Source organism: Chlorocebus sabaeus, chromosome 17 (assembly GCF_047675955.1).
Source record: "Chlorocebus sabaeus isolate Y175 chromosome 17, mChlSab1.0.hap1, whole genome shotgun sequence".
Taxonomy (NCBI): Eukaryota; Metazoa; Chordata; class Mammalia; order Primates; family Cercopithecidae; genus Chlorocebus; species Chlorocebus sabaeus.
Window position 1 is genome coordinate 59,067,942 of NC_132920.1, and position 17,156 is coordinate 59,085,097.

The window sequence follows — 17,156 nt, forward strand, 5'->3', positions numbered from 1 at the left end:
CTGCTTACAGGGATGAATCACCATTAGACTGACATAAGCTGTGTTGAATTAGCTTTAAAGCATTTTTCCAAGAGCTTCTGTCCTTCCATCTGAAGCTCCATTAATTTTCTTGGCTGCCACATTATAGAATAAAGTGAATATGCCCTTTATAGTAGAGCCAAGTCATTTATTACAACTACTTAAAACTATTATTCCCACACAATGGAAGAATGTTTATTTCTTTGTGTCACAAAATATATAAACTTTATGGATTTCTTTTCTATTTTCAAAGCTTTTCCACAAATGATAAGAATCCGTTTGCACAGCATAATAAAAACCAAGTTTTCATTAATTGTAAAAATAAAAAAAAAAAAAAAAGTAGCTTGTAACGCCCTCTGTTCTTATTTGGAAGAAAATACAGACCAGAAGAATTGTTTCCAGACATCAGCAAATTTGCGACACTTAACCTATGAATTGCTTTCCTAACAGGGTGCATTTCCTGGCATAGGAAACTTGGCTTCCTCTTTGCCATTCAACAAGAAAGAGAGGGGAATGGAGGAAAAGAAGTAAAGGGGCCCCTCATGTCTTCCCCAATCTATTGGGCTGGAGTAGGAGAGTCTCACTCAGTAACTCCCAGTTTTCTACACACTAGATTTAGGAGGAAAAATTTCATCTCAATAACCTCTACTACCCCATTTACATTAATCTTTGCCTCAGCACCTTGTTTGTCTATCTTTTTGAACTTGGTAATTTAGTTTTTGCTTGTTTATCCTTTTACCATCTATCTCCCCAACTAGGCTGTAAGCCTCCATGAGGCAGCCACTGTGTTTCCCTCACCACTGAAGCTAAACGTTACAGGGATGTAAGGAGTATTGGGAGGAAAGAAGGAAATGGTTAAAATCTAAAGGACCACACTCCCTGGAATGGTAAATTATTCTAGTGCAACAACTCTAGACAGGAATAAGTCTTGAACAAAGTGGGAGCAGGCAGGGCAAAAACAAACCCAAACCAGTGTCTTTTTGGGGATAAAAGTGAGAAACAAGCAGCCATGGGAAAGGAAAGCATCTTCTAAGCACTCCTCATTTTGTATTTAATATTTCTTTTCTTTATCTTTTTTCTTTTTTCTTTTTTTTTTTTTTTTTTTGAGATGGGGTCTTGCTCTGTCACTGGAGTACAGTAGTGCAATCTCGGCTCACTGCAACCCCTACCTCCCAGGTTCAAGTGATTCTCCTGCCTCAGCCTCCCGAGTAGCTGGGATTACAGGCACATGCTACCACGCCCGGCTAAATTTTTGTGTTTTTAGTACAGACAGGATTTCACCATGTTAGCCAGGATGGTCTCCATCTCCTGCCCTCGTGATCCACCCTCCTCGGCCTCCCAAAATGTTGGGATTACAGGCGTGAGCCACCAAATCAGCCTATGTTTAATATTTCTTTTCTCTTTTTAGGTTTTATTAAGAGATTTCAATAGTATCATGTTCAAAGTAAATATGTGCTCCTCACACTGAATCATGGTCTACACAGACCTGCCGGTCAGTCTGCCCTTTCTAACATTGTTTCTACAGGAGAACGAGTTACAGATTCCAAATAACTGACTCACAAACATTTAGCACACAGACACATCCTAAATTATACCCAAGCTCTCATGTCTATTGCCTCTTATTTCCCTCTTCCTCTTTTTCCTTCTCTTCTTCCCATTCACCTTTCTTTCTCTCACCTCTCTTTGTGTTTCTTATTCTCTTTCCCTCATACACACACCCCCCCACACACACACACTTTATACTCTGAAACAATATCATAAACAAATAATCACACCAAGTCTTATATCCAGTTACCAACGCTCATAATTTTTCTTACATAGCATCAATTATGGCTCAGATATGTTGAGCTGATGCTACCCTATTGAACTCACTCCATGCTTATTAATGCCCTAGTCTAGGCCTTCTACTTCATGCCTGATCTGTCAAAACAGCCTGCTAACTAGTGCCCTGTTTCCAGTTTCTTCTCCTTTCCAATCATTCCACACACACCAGAAGCTCATACACTGCCTCTAAAACCATTCTTTTTACTATGTTATCTTTTTTTCTCACAAAACTTCAATGACAAATGAATAAAGTTTACTTTTCAAACTTGCAGTCAAGGCGAGACCATTTCATGGCCCTAGCGAAGTTTCAACCTTTACTTTCTAACACCCAACAGAGACCATTCTGTGCAGATTCAGGAACTGATTAAGATCATTTCATTATTTCCGGGGCACACCTTTAACCATCTCACATATGTGTCTTCATTCAGATGAGTTATCTCTCTCCCGTCTTCCTTTAATTCCCCGTCATCCTTTCTTGAACAAACCTGGCCCAAACCCTTGGTAAAAATTTTTTCAAGCACCTCAATAACAGGATTACCTTCCTATACTCTTTCAGCACTTAGAATAGGCCCATGCATTTGTGCAATGTTCTTACAATTTTTAAAAATTTCCTACATAAGCTTCACAACAACCCTATGCAGTAAGCATTATAAGCATCTACACTATTCATACTTAGAGAAAGATATTCAGGGATGTGAAGTGACTTCTCCAAGCTCACACTGATGAAATGTAGCAGTAATCATCTCCAAACCCTGGCTTTCTGACTCCATATCAGATTCATATTTGGCCCATACTATAAACAGTTGGTAATTATTTGCATCAATTTTTTCAGTCTTCCAAATTAAATTATAAGCTTCTGGAAGGCAATAGCATTATATGGAACTTGCCCCAGAACATAATCATACACAAGATGAAACTCAATGAAAATTTTATTAAGTAACTTTAAGAGCAGTTTAATCCCTCTACCCTATTTAAGAAGCTTTGGTGGTACCTCTCTCCCTCTTATGTACAATATTTAAATTCTGAAATCTCAACTGAACACTTTGTGATAAATGTGATAAAAATACACCTCAACTATTACTTCACTTCTTAACCTAGCTCCCCACAAAGCAAATTTCAAATTTCTTGAGGGTAGGTACCTTTGATGAATAAAATAAGATCTGCTGGTATTTAAATGTTGGCCGTGAGTTGTAGGAATAAAACGTGGGGGCAAACTATATTTTTAAAACTCACCTGAAGTTCAGAATCACCTGGGACACTTGCTAAAAATGTAGATATCTAGGATTCAGATTCAGTACTTTCTTAGTCATGTTTCTCTACCCCTGATTTTTATTGAACACAAGATCCCAAAGACCATACTATGAAACAATAGATGAGTGGTAAAGTGACATTGACTAAAGGCTGAGCAACAGACCATGATGTTTGTGTTAACCATGCATTTGTTTGGGCATGAGTGCTTGTGGTTTGTGACTCACCCTGTTTGCAAAATTCTTCCTGGTTTCTAAAAGAGGATTCAACATTTCAATATTTTATGGTGTTTCACAAGGAGCTTCTACAACATCTAAAATCTGGAAGTCACTGAACAAATAATAGGGCATCTGAGAGAAGAGTTTAAATAACCGAAAGGATTTCAAAACAGGAAAAGAACTTCATCTTTTAGAACTGAAATGAGAAGGTACTCACAGGCTGTCCCCGTGTTCCATCCTGCCCCGGAGCACCAGGGGATCCTGCTTCTCCCTTTTAATGATTTGATAAAAAGAAATAGAGAATTCAGTTTTGAGGTCTGCTTACCAAAATAACAACATATAACATTACGTATTAAAGAACATTAGATACAAACAGAAAAATTAAAATTACTTCTGGACTATTGATATTAACTTTTCCCCACATCAAATAACTTTTTCAGAAATTCATAAAGTGACTATATAAACAACAAAAAAGTGTACATAATGGCAGATAATTGAGTTAAGTTATAAAATAACTGTGGTACTGTATAGTCATTCTTATGAGAATAGACCATCTTATCTCCAAGGTAAATGTGATCAATATTCTATATCAGTCCTATTCATATTTACTTTTTCATTTTTACTTTAAAACTGATCATTTTGTTGGACTTCATTTGACCTTGCCTTCAAAGAGTTACATTTTAAAGTAAAAACAAAACTTTCATTAGGAATGGAGCTATTTATAGGTTATTAGTTGAAACTATCTGGCACTTTAGTATATACCTATTTAAAATAAACATCTAAAATGCGTATTTTAGGTAGCTGTTAAAATTATAATTGTTTTTAGTTATATATACCTTTACATTACTATGTTCAAGTTAAGCATCTTATTTTACATCTACTTTTTGGAAGCTAACTTTTTTTCCCAAATGAATCAATTGCTAGTGAATATAAATGTATCTGACACTTTATCTACTAAAACAATAAATATTAGCTGAAAATAATCCTAAAATGTATAATATCTGCAGATTAGTACAACTATTAAACTGTCTGAGCAAAATAAGGGATAGCAAGGAAGAGCCTGTTGACACATATACACACATGTACACACCCCAGGCTTTTTGAAATCTAACAGTCATTATGAACCATGCATTTGTTTCTGTCCAGCAAAATGCTACATCACAACAAGCAAAGTTCTCTGCAAGCAATTTGCCACACTTGATTCTTACCAGAAAGAACATTTTATCCTAGATGAAAGCAAGATAGGAAGTAAAACAAAAGCATTTTTTCCTGTAAATGTCTCAAATACCTGAGTTGAAATAAGTTTAAGGGAGAAAGAGTCTCAGAATGCAAGGCACTGACGCATATTATAACACTGTCATCCATAATTTCCTATTCTAATAAATTTTCCAAAATTATAGAAAGTAAAGCACAGAAGAGCCTCTAAAATTTGGCAAACATAATCAGCACTAGAAAAAAATTCAACCATATTACATTATCTAAACAATTCTCCCACTTGTGTGAACTCCTGCATTTTATTAGACTGTGAAATGCCGACTAAAGCCAAATATTTAATCTATAACAGTTTTATTTATAAACACTAGATGACAATTGAGGATAAAAGGAGCAAAGATTAATGCTTTCCTGAAAATTAGCCAAATTAGAGGGAGAGAAGTTATTGCTAATCCAATAGTTCTACAGAAAAGCATATAAAAATATTGGAGGAAAAAATGTTGGATCTACTTAGTTTGAAAGCTACAGTTTCAAAAGCCTAAAAAATTCAAGACAAAGATATGTTAGATCCTAATACTATGGAGAAACAATGCAATATTTTTATGTGAACTCAATACTTGTATCAATAGTCAGAAGGAATCGCTCATATTAGTAGTTCTCAAATACGGTCCTCAGACCAGGTAAGATCAACTTCTTCATTTAACATGGCAACTTCTTCACAATGTAAAATTTCAGGCCATACTGCAGCATACTAAGCCAGAATCTCTGGGTGGGGGCCAGCAGTCTGTGTTAATAATTTTCCCAGGTGATTCTAATGCAGCCATTGGAGAACCAGCACTGCTGTAAGTCATTAGATCATTTAACTTCTCCTACTTCCAGGTACTGTCATATGTGACTTATAAAACAATCTGTAGTTTATATCTTCTGTATATAAAATAAAGAGGGTAAGGCAGTTGCCAAATAGTAGAAACAATTAATTTGAAATTATTAGGTTGGTGTAAAAGTAATTGCAGTTTTTGCCATTAAAAGTAATGGTAAAATACATGATTAGATGACTACTTTGATTTATAAAATCATGACTACTTTGATTTATAAAATCTCTATTTTTTTCTACCTGTCTAATGACCTAATATCATTTTATTTTAATTACTAGGAGTTTAAAAAACATAAGTAGCCGTCAGCAAAGTTCATCAATAATGAAGTTCCACAATTATTTGAAGATTTAACTGACTGTGTTCTTCCTACTTTATATTAGACACTTAACATATTAACTGAATAAAATATCACATTCTTTATTATCTATAGCAGTGATTCTCAAAATTTAGCTTCATCTGAATCACCTGGAAGGTTTGTTAAACTGCAGATTGTGGGTCCCAACCCAGAGTTCCTGATACGGTAGGTCTGGGGCAAACCCCTGAAAACTGCATTTCTAATAAGTTTACAGAAGGTGCTGAGACCGCTAGTCCTGGGACAACACTTTTAGAAACATTACTCTAGCCCAGATCTCAAAATAGACTTACAGACTCTTTCTGCATTTATGAGTCCCTCTGTTCTATGAACTTCTATAGCATTGTATAGCTTTTCACTGAGTACTGAATTTTATTATGCTAAGTTGTTTAGCAGGTGTCTTGTTTATATATGTTATTTGTTTGATTAAGCATTCTTTTAAAGGTAGAAAACATAACTTATATGAGTATTTTTAATCACCTACAATACTTAGACTAGTGCCAAACATAATATAAAACCACAGGTACCCTTCTTTACAATCATTGGGGTATATCAAGGAGTGTTCAGTTTCAAGGAGATAAAGGAAAAGGGAACAGCATTTGTGGATAAAGCTCTAGCATTTACTGCTGGACAATTATGCAGTTAGTTATTACAAGATAATGGCCGGTCATCTTTACCTAAGAACACTCTCTTCATTTTTAAATAATGGATTTTAATAATGTTTCATCAAGAAATGAAAGGATAATTTCTACTTGGCATTTCCTCGAAATAATCAAATGCAAGACACAACCAGCTTGTGAACTTTAGTATTGTTACCAGAACTTAACCCGATCACTTGATTACTTTTACAACCTGGATAACCCGGTGCAGACCAGTTTGTTGGGCATTTGAAAAAGTATAAAACACAGCCCCATCTTCAATTTATTGTTTTTCTATTCTGTTATTAACTCCCTTCTTGATATAACATAATTGAGAAAATGTCATGCTTAACATTATTCCTCCATCTAATTTCTGCAGCTAACGTCAAAAATGATTTATTCCACAACAAAACAGTTACTTAAAAAAAGGAAATTTAACTAAAACCAGGCATGTGAAACTTGCACTCCATGTGTATTTCCTTTCATGCTGTGGTCCTTGGTATTTACTCACAAAAAATAAAAGGATGGAAAGTAATTTAGTTTGCTTATAGCAATCTTCAAAATCAGGTGGAAGGTAGGTTTACTGATCATGAAAATATAGTTTAATTTTGAGGAAGATCCTTGCTTTGTTAAGGAAACACTTTATTTTGACTTTGATCTTATGGCATAGTTTATTCTTCGTTTGTAAACAAATCTCTAGCATGCCTGCGGATGTACTGAAGATGCAAGGCTGAGGAAGCGTCTCCTGGCTGACCGAGTAGACAAACATTTCGAAAGTATCATGCACAGCAGTGAGCATACAAACTAGACCCGGAACCCTCACTCTGCCATGGAACTAGCGGTGCATGTTTAACTAAATCCCTTCATCTCTTTGAACCTGATGTTATGCATAAAATGACATTAATACTCCAAACTTCATATATTTTGTTTTTTAAGAAAACAAGAGCCTTTGTGAAAATGCCTTATGCAACTCTTGGCACAGAAAGGGAGATCCACGGCCACCAAAAAGTTGAGGTTTTAACAATCCTTTAGTCATGATGTATTTTTGGCTATATTATTTTCAAATAATGTATATTATTTTAATACGTGAATTGCTATAGTTTGTCATTATAATTTTTGCAAAATGAGTATTTTTAAACATAAAGCCAATCCTTCTTTATTCTGGTTGAGATATCATTAAAAGGCCGGGCACGGTGGCTCATGCCTGTAATCCCGCACTTTGGGAGGCTGAGACAGGTGGATCACAAGGTCAGGAGATCAAGAGCATCCTGACTAAAAAGGTGAAACCCCGTCTCTACAAAAAATACAAAAAGTTAGCCGGGCGTGGTGGCGGGCACCTGTAGTCCCAGCTGCTTGGGAGGCTGAAACAGGAGAATGGCTTGAACCCGGGAGGTGGAGCTTGCACTGAGCCGAGATCGTGCCACTGCACTCCAGCCTGGGTGACAGAGCGAGACTCTATCTCAAAAAGGAAAAAAATATATAGATAGATAGATAGATATAGATAGATATATATTATTAAAAGCAGTAGGTTCAACAGTTTCATCATTATTTTCTATAACTACGAGAGAATATTTGGGTATAACATGATTTCTAACCAGTTGGTGAGCAGAATTTTCATTGGTTGTTAAGTTATGGCTATGTCACCTTGGACAAGTTATTTACTCTAGTTCTTTGTTTCTTCATCTGTGAAAGGGTAAATTTTTTCCACTTACAACTCATAATGATTTATGAGATTAATGAGAAAATGCATGTACAGTACTGTAAAAAGAGCCAAGCTCTTGGAAAATATCCAATGAGTTATGCCTTTTGTTATAATTTGTCCTTTTCTGTCTTTGGTTCTTTGCATATCCAGTTTAAACGCTACATTTAATTATTTCAACCACTTTCTAACTAAAATTCTTCCCCTTTACTTCACTCTGCATCCACCATACTGGCTTATGCAAATTCCAATGTTGAGTAAACCAAACTGAAAACAGCCTCAGCCTATGCTTATGTTCTAAGTATGGCTATGGAGGAAAAATACTATAGTAATCATAGAGATTATAACTTCCAGCTTCAACTGGACTTCAATACAACTTCTATATTTCCTGTATCTCCTCTCTACCACATTTTTCATGTATATAGAAAGTTTCTGCTATATAAAATATTCTCCAAACAACAAACGCTTTTTTCTCCTTGTCCCAACATTCTAAGAAAAAATGGGATACAAACATTCTGCCACCAAACCAACACACCTACCTGCATTTGCACCCATCCATTCCTCTTTCATTTTATTACAGTAAACAGGGGTCTTTCATTCAATCTAAGATAATTCCTTACACCTCTGTTCTATATCCCATTCTTTCCCCTTCTCTAAATAAGATGGAGCTGCTTCTCTGTGTATAACTGCTTACTCAACATCTTCCCGTGGATGTGCCACAAGAATCTAAAATCAACACATTATGTTTCTCACTCCTCCACATCCCCAGCAGAAAACACACCAAATCCTACCCAGTAATCTCATTAGCTAAAGAAACTTCTAACTTCATTATATATAAAAGAAGAGACAATCTGCAACTAAGAAGTCCAGCAAGCTACCCAAACATGTACAACCCTGCTTATTATTGCAGGTCAAAATATATGCAGGATATTTGAAATTTGAAAAGAATTGGCAGATAGCGTCCAAAAAAAAAAAAAAAAGAATAAAAAGAAAAACATAATAAAAACTTTTCATATTTTCCTCACACAAAAATAAACATAAAGAAAACTGAAACAAAATGCTGTAACCTGGATTAACAAACATTATACAAGTATTTTTATTAGTTAAAAAATTCAGACAGAAAATGTATAAAAGGAATACATGAAATAAGAATTTACTCAGGAATCAAAAAGACAAAATCATCTCAGATGAGAACAATGATTAAATTACTAGAAACCCAGGGAGAATAGATTTAACTTAAAATTATAAACGACAATGAGGAGAAAACAAGCATAGCCAATAAAAATAGACTTTTGAAACACATTAAAAGGATCAGAAATGATAGAAGACAAAGAAATTTCAACATATCTGTAATTGGAGTCCTTGAGCTATAAACCAAAAAAAAATAAATAAATAACAGAATTTATATTTAACACTATAATTCAAAAGAACATTCCAGAAAAAAGAAAAAAAAAAAAACCCCTGCATCTTCCTTTCTAAAGTTTTTTGGAGTAACTGGGATTTTAAATTCTGAAACATATGCTATTAGACTTTAAATGCAAAATTGTTTTTGTTTTAAACTCTCATCTTCATATGAAAAAGAGTCACAAAGGCAAGACAATTAGATTGACATCAGCAACATACATGTTGGCAGTGTAAGCAGTATTTCTAAGAAATTCAGAAAAAAAAAAAAAAAAACAGTGAAGAACAGTGAGACAAGGATTTTATAGTTAGCCAAGCTGTCATTCAAATAATAAAAGTGCAGAAAAACATACTAAAATATCAAGAATTCAGAGTACTGTATTCACAAGTCCTTCCAAAGGAGGAAAACCTTTACTAAACCCAAATGTGACTGTGGAATACTGGTAAAGGTGCTGGTGACAAACACCAAGTATATTTAATTGCAGATCTGAAACAAAGGTAAAATGTAAAGAGTATTTTATAAATATTATATAATCTGATAAGGTAGAAATAATATAATTAAACAAGAAGAAAAGCATAAGGAAAAGGAGAAAATAGAATAAATTCATTAATTTCCACATAGATAATAAGGTATAATTTAAATTTAACACAACAAAGAGTTGATGCTCAAGGTATGTAAAGGGAGAATAACAGAATTCTGAAATGGATATTTACAAGGAGTAGTAAATGTAGTATAAAGACCACTAAAATAAAAATATAAATTTTCCTAAATCCCAAAGAAATTAAAAGCAGACTAGGAAAAGGCAACAAATCACACTGAGAAAGAAACATAATCAGTAGAGCAGAATTTACATAATAAGATAACAAAATTACAACGGGAGTATTTTGACAGAGAAAAGACCAAACCTATCAGACAATGGGTGAAAATAGACTTAATCTATTAAAATAAAAAAATTCAGATTGCTTTAAGAAGCAAAGAACAACTCTACACTTGATACAAGAGACACAACTACAACAAAATGGCTCAAAAAGCTAAAGCTAGACAATAGAAGGATGGGCGAAGGTGTAGCAAGCAAATAAAAATAATCAAAAAGAAAACGTGTAATCCTGATACCGGACAAGGTAGAATTCAAGTGAAAAATTATTAAAGGAAACAAAAAATGTATTTTATAATGCCAAAGCCACAATTCAAAATGAAGATGTAGTAGTGAAAAATATCTATACAATGAACAACGTAGAAACTACATTCGTGAAACAGAAAGTGAAAGAAAAAATAGACAAAAATGCACAAATAATAGACACTAATACGCCACTCTCTGTTCAAGACAGGCCAAACAAAGAATTAAGTTACAGAAGATCCAAATAAGATATTCAATAAGGTAGTTCTTATGAATGTATATGGAGTTTTACACTCTGAAAATAGAGATTTACCTTCTCATATGCACAGGGAACATTCCTGAAAATTAAACATACAATAAGTCAAAGAAAAAATTCACTAAAACTTATAAAGAAGATTATACAAACATTCTCTGATACAGTGCAATAATATCAGAAATTAGCAACAAAATCTAAATAAAATGATTTTTACCCTAAAAAGACTTTTAACTCTTTAAACAACTCTTAGGAAATAGAGAAAAACTAGAATTACAAAATTTCTTTTTAAAAAAGTTAATGAAAACATTGCATATCAGAATCAAGAGGATACAACTGAAACAATGATGAGAAAAATATTCATAGTTTAACTACAAAAATAACAAAAAATGAATGTAAATGAATTCAATTCTCAATTGTAAAAGCTAGAAAAAATGTAGGAAAAAAGAATAAAGAAATAGGATAAAAGTAAAAAAAATTTAATGAAGTCAAAAAATAAATTACAATGTTAGATCTTTGAAAAAATCCAACACAGGAGGGAAACCAGAAACATATAAAAGTAAAAAAAATAAAAATAAAAAAAGTAGAGAGTGAAAGCATAAATATTCAAAGTAAGAAATGATGACCAAGGGAGAATAATCATTAAAACAGAGAAAACTTTCTAAAAATCATGAGAGGAACTGGCACAATTTTATACAAGTCACTTGAAAAATACAAATGAAATATTAGTTCCCTAGGAGAGTGAAGCTTATTATTATTGACCCTATAAGAGAAAGAAAGCTTAAACAAACAAATCCCCATGGAAAAAATAAGAGAAAGTTATCCAAGAACAAAAAAGAACCAGGCTCAAATGACAGAGGGGAAGAGTAGGAAAAATTCTGCAGTGCTTGATTTCAATTGTAAAGTATCAATAAGAAATTATCGTTACAATACATATAATATCAGGAATGAAATAAGGGACATTACTACAAACCTACAGACATTTAAAGGACAAGAATAAGGCAGTATTGTGAACAAAATATGCCAAGAAATTTGCAAGTTAAATGATATGGACAAATTCATTGAAATGTACAAATTGCTGAAGGTTGCTCAAGAAGAAAGATAAAATCTAAATAGGTGTATTATTAATGAAAATGTTCCTTAGACATACAACACACCTACAAAGCTCAGGCCCAGAGGGTTTCACTGGCAAATTCTACCAAACATATAAGGAAGAAATGACACCAATGCTATACAAATGCTTTCAGAAAATAAATGCCAGTATTGCTTTGATATTGAAGCCAGACAAAAATATCACAAAAAAGAAAACTGTTGATCAATATCATCCATGGACATAGACACAAATTATATGAAATAAAACTTTTGTTAATTGAATCCAGTAATATATAAAAAGAATATTATAAGATAACCAATTGTGGTTTATCCCAATAATGCAAAATTAGTGTAACATATAAAAATCAATGTTGTATATTAAGAAAATATGAGAGGAAAATTATATAATCAAGTCAGTGAAGGCAGAAACAACTTTTTTTTTTTTTTTTTTTTTTTGCAAAATTCAACATCTAATCATGATATTTTAAAAGAAAACTCTCAATAGACTAGGAATAAAAGGGAATTTTCTCATCCTGAGGCAAGGCTTCTATGTAAAACCAACTAACATTCAGTGTTAAAAGACTGATGGTTTCTACCTAAGATCAGAGAAGCAAGGCAAAAATGTGTGCTTTTACCCCTTTTATTCATTATTGTATTGAGGGCTTGTTTAGTGAATAAAAATATTAAAATAAATAAATTTCATATAAATTAGTATAGAAGAAGAAAACTGTCTATTTGTAGTCAACATAATCATCTATGTAGAAAAACCTAAGAAACCAACAAAAAAGGCTGCAGGAACTAATAAGTGAATTTAACAAGACTGTAGGATATACAATCAATATACTGAAACTAATAATATTTCCATATATTAGCCACAAACAAACTGAAAATAAACTTTTCAAAGTCTACTTATGAGTATGAAGAAATATAATAAAATACTTAGATATGAACTTAACAGAAGACTTACAAGATCTGAAAATGACAAAACTTTGCTGAGTTAAAATAAACTCACATGAGTGAAACAAAATACCATGTTCATGGATTGAAAAATTCAATATTGTTAAGAGAGCAACTCTCCCCAAATAAATTTAGAGACATGAAGATACTCTTCCCTCTAAGATTTGGAGCTTAAGTCTACACTCCACCTAGAGTAGGGCTTGAATTTGGTGACTTGCTTCCGAAGAACAGAATATGGGATGAAAAAGTAGCAAGAAAGTTTGTAAATACTATAAAACAGGTGATCATCATTAATGTCACCAGTGAATATTCATCTGGATAGCATGTACATTCTGATTTGATAAATAGGACACTTGAACCCTCTGTTATCCTTTTCCAAAACAGAAAAAAACCCAACCATAATCCGAATCTAATCATGAGGAAAGCATGAAACAAACTCAAACTGAGTGATATTCTACAAAATACCTGGTCAATATTCTTCAAAATCATCAATGTCATGACAGACAAGAAATGACTGATAAACTATCACAGATCAGCGCAAAATAGGAAGGCACAGCAAATAAATGTAATGTGATATCCTGGACTGGATCCTGGCACAGAAAAATTACATTAGTAGAAAAACTAATGAAACCCAAATAAAGTATGGAGTCCAGTTGACAGTAATGTGCCAATATTGGTTTCTTAGTTTTGACAAATATACCATAGTAATATAAAATGTTAACTTCAACAGAAGTCGGATAAAGGGTATGAGGAATTCTCTACTATATTTGCAACTTTTCTGTAAATCTACATTGATTTCACACTAAAAACTTTGGCCAGGCATGGTGGCTCATGCCTGTAATCCCAGCACTTTGGGAAGCTGAGGCGGGTGGATCACCTGGGGTCAGGAGTTCAAGACCAACCCGGCCAATATGATGAAACCCCGTCTCTACTAAAAATACAAAAAAAAAATTAGCCAGGCATGGTGGTGGGTGCCTGTAATCCCAGCTACTCAGGAGGCTGAGGCAGGAGAATGGCTTGAACCTGGAAGGCAGAGGTTGCAGTGAGCCAAGATCATGCCATTGCACTTCAGCCTGGGTGACAAGGGTGAGACTTTGTCTCAGAAAAAAAGAAAAAGAGAAAGAAAAAACTTTAACACAACATCTCAGGCTCTCTTGGTAAAAATTTTTAAGCTGATACTAAAAATAATATGGAATTTATGTAAATCTATAATATCCATTACAATTTCTAAAAAAAAAAAAAATTAAGAGTGTTCAACATCACATAATTTCACGGTTTATTTTAAAGCTATAATAATTAAGACTGTGTTGTTGAGGAAAGAATATGGGTAGAAATTAGTGGAATGCACATATTGATCAATTCATATTTGGCAAAAGTGTTAATGTAATTCAAAGGGAAATGATCGTCTCCAATAAATGGTGCTAGAATAACTGAATCTCCATATGGGGAAAAAATGAGCCTTGATTTTTATCTCATACCATACATAGAAATTAATTCAACATAAATCAGGAGGGAGACAAGCAAGATGGAGTAGAAAACTCCACCCATTGTCACCCCGTCCCAGCAAGAACACTGAGTTAACAATTATCTACAAAGAAAAAACACCTTCAAAGAACCAAAAATCAGGTGAGCACTCACAGTACCTGGTTTTAATTCCATATTGCTGAAAGAGGCACTGAAGAGAGAGAAAAAACAATCCTGAATTGCCGACGCCACCCCTTCCCCATCCCCAGCAGAGGCAGCATGGAGTGGAAAGGATTTCTGGGTGCTGACGAAGGGAGAACACAGCAAGTGTAAAGCACTGAAAGCAGTGCTGTCCTGTTAAAGCAGAAAGGAAAACCAGACCAAACTGAACTGATGCCTGCCCACAGAAGCAGCTTTTTTTTTTTTTTTTTTGATACAAAGTCTCGCTCTGTCACCCAGGCTGGAGTGCAGTGGTGATCTCGGCTCACCGCAACCTCTGCCTCCCAGGTTCAAGCGATTCTCCTGCTTCAGCCTCCCAAGTAGCTGGGATTACAGACACGTGCCGCCATGCCCAGCTAATTTTGTATTTTTAGTAGAGACTGGGTTTCTCCATGTTGGTCAGGCTGGTCTCGAACTCCTGACCTCAGGTGATCTGCCTGCCTTGGCCTCCCAAAGTGCTGGGATTACAGGCATGAGTCACAGCACCCAGCCCAGAGGAAGCATTTAAACCAGCCCCAACCAAAGGAGAATCACCCATCCCAGTGGTCTGAACTTGAGTGCCTGCAAACCTCACCACCAAGGGCCAAAGTGCTTCAGTCTCCAAGCAAACTTAAAAGGGAGCCTAGGCCATAATGTCTGTAACTCATAAGAGAGTCCTAAGGCTGAACTAGGCCCAGAGACAGTGGACTGGGGAGGCACACAACATACTGAGACACACACTGCGGCAGCCAAGAGAGTGTTGGCAGCATCCTTCTCCTGACCCCAGACTGCAAAGCTCATGGCTCCAAAAGAGACCCCCCTTCCTTCTATAATCCTTGAGGAGAGGAGAGGGAAAAGTGAGGAGGACTTTGTCTTGCATCTTGGATATCAGCTCAGCCACAGCAGGATAGGGCACTGGCTAGAGTCAAGAGGCCCCCTTTCCAGGCCCCAGCTCCCAGATGACATTTCTAGACACACCCTGGGCCAGAAGTAAACTCACTGCCTTGAAGGAAAGGATGCAGTCCTGCCAGCATTCATCACCTGTTAACTGAAGAGCAGCCCTTGGGCCCTGAATAAGTAGCAGCGATACCTAGGTACTACACCAAGGGCCTTGTTGAACCTCTGAGACTTGCTGGCTTCATGTAGGACTCAGCCTCAAGCTGTGGTGGCTATGGGGTAAAACTCCTTCTGCTTGAGAAAAGCAAAGGGAAAAGTAAAGGAAACTCTCTTTTACGCCTTAGGTACCAACACTGCCACGGGGAAGTAGAGCACCAAACAGAGTCTTGGGGTCTCCAATTCCAGGACCTGAGTCTTAGACAGCATTTCTGGACCTTTCCTGGGCCACGGGGGATCCCACTACCCTAAAGAGTGAGTCCCAGGTCAGGTAGCGTTCACCACAAGCTGACTTATGAGACCTTGGGGCTCAAGGAAACATCAGTGGTCATCTGGCTGTACTCCTCATGGCTGGGGTGGTGGAGGATACGAGGTGAGGCTCCTCTGCCTTTGAAAGGAGAGAAAAAAGTGAGAAGGACTACATCTTGTGGTTTGAGTGCCAGCTCAGCTGCAATACAACGGTATACCAGGTAGACATCTAAGGCTATTGACTCTAGTCCCTGACTCCCAGATGGAACTTCTGGACCCATTTGGGGGTTGGTGGACCTCACCACCCTGAAGGGAAGGACACAGACCTGGCTGGCTTTGCCACCTGCTGATTGTAGGGTCCTAGGGCCTTGAACATAGGCAGTAGCCAGAGAGTGGTCAGAGTAGACGTTGGGTGAGACCCAGCGCTGTGCTGGCTTCAGATCTGACACAGAGCATAGTGGTGGTGGTTACAGGGGTGGTTGTATCACTCTATCCCCAGCTTTAGGTGTATCCAAACAGAGACAAAGACTCTATATGTTTGGGAGAAAGTAAGGGAAGAGAACAAGCATCTCTGCCTGGTAATCCAGAGAATTCTCCCAGACCTTGTTCAAGACAATCAAGGTGGTACCTCTACAAGTCTGCAAGAATCAGTGTTACTGGACTTGGGGTATACCCTAAAGCAGAAACAGCTTAGATCACAACACTGAAGTCCTTTCAAATAACTTGAAAAGCTTCCCAAGAAGGATGACTACAAATAAGCCCAGATAGTGAACACTACAGTAAAGAGCTAACTCTTCAATGCCCAGACACTGAAGAACATCTACTAGCATCAACACCATTCAGGAAAACACGACCTCACCAAATGAACTAAGTAAGGCACCAGGAATCAATCCTAGAGAAACAGAGACACGTGATCTTTAAGACAAAGAATTCAGAATAGCTGTGTTGAGAAAACTTTAACAAATTCAAGTTATGCAGAGAAGGAACTAGATAAATTTCACAAAGAAATTGAAACAATTACAAAGAATCAAGCAGAAATTCTGGAGCTGAAAAATGCAATTGGCATACTGAAGAATGTATCAGAGTCCCTCAATAGCAGGATGAATCAAGCAGAATAAAGAATTGGTGAGCTTGAAGATAGACTTTGGAGATAAAGTCAGAGGAGACAAAAGATAATAATAATAAATGATAGAGCATGCCTATAGGATCTAGAAAACAGTCTCAAAA

At 35.8% G+C, this 17,156-nt stretch overlaps 1 protein-coding gene across 2 annotated transcripts in view; it reads right to left on the reverse strand.

The window, feature by feature from the left end:
- COL21A1 (collagen type XXI alpha 1 chain) overlaps nt 1-17,156 on the reverse strand; it is a 197,604-nt gene that overhangs the window by 41,115 nt on the left and 139,333 nt on the right. For both annotated transcript variants that reach the window (XM_073006080.1, XM_073006079.1), the window contains one exon: nt 3,526-3,579. In XM_073006080.1, the coding sequence (XP_072862181.1) occupies nt 3,526-3,579 (54 nt within the window). The remainder of the gene's footprint in view (nt 1-3,525; nt 3,580-17,156) is intronic.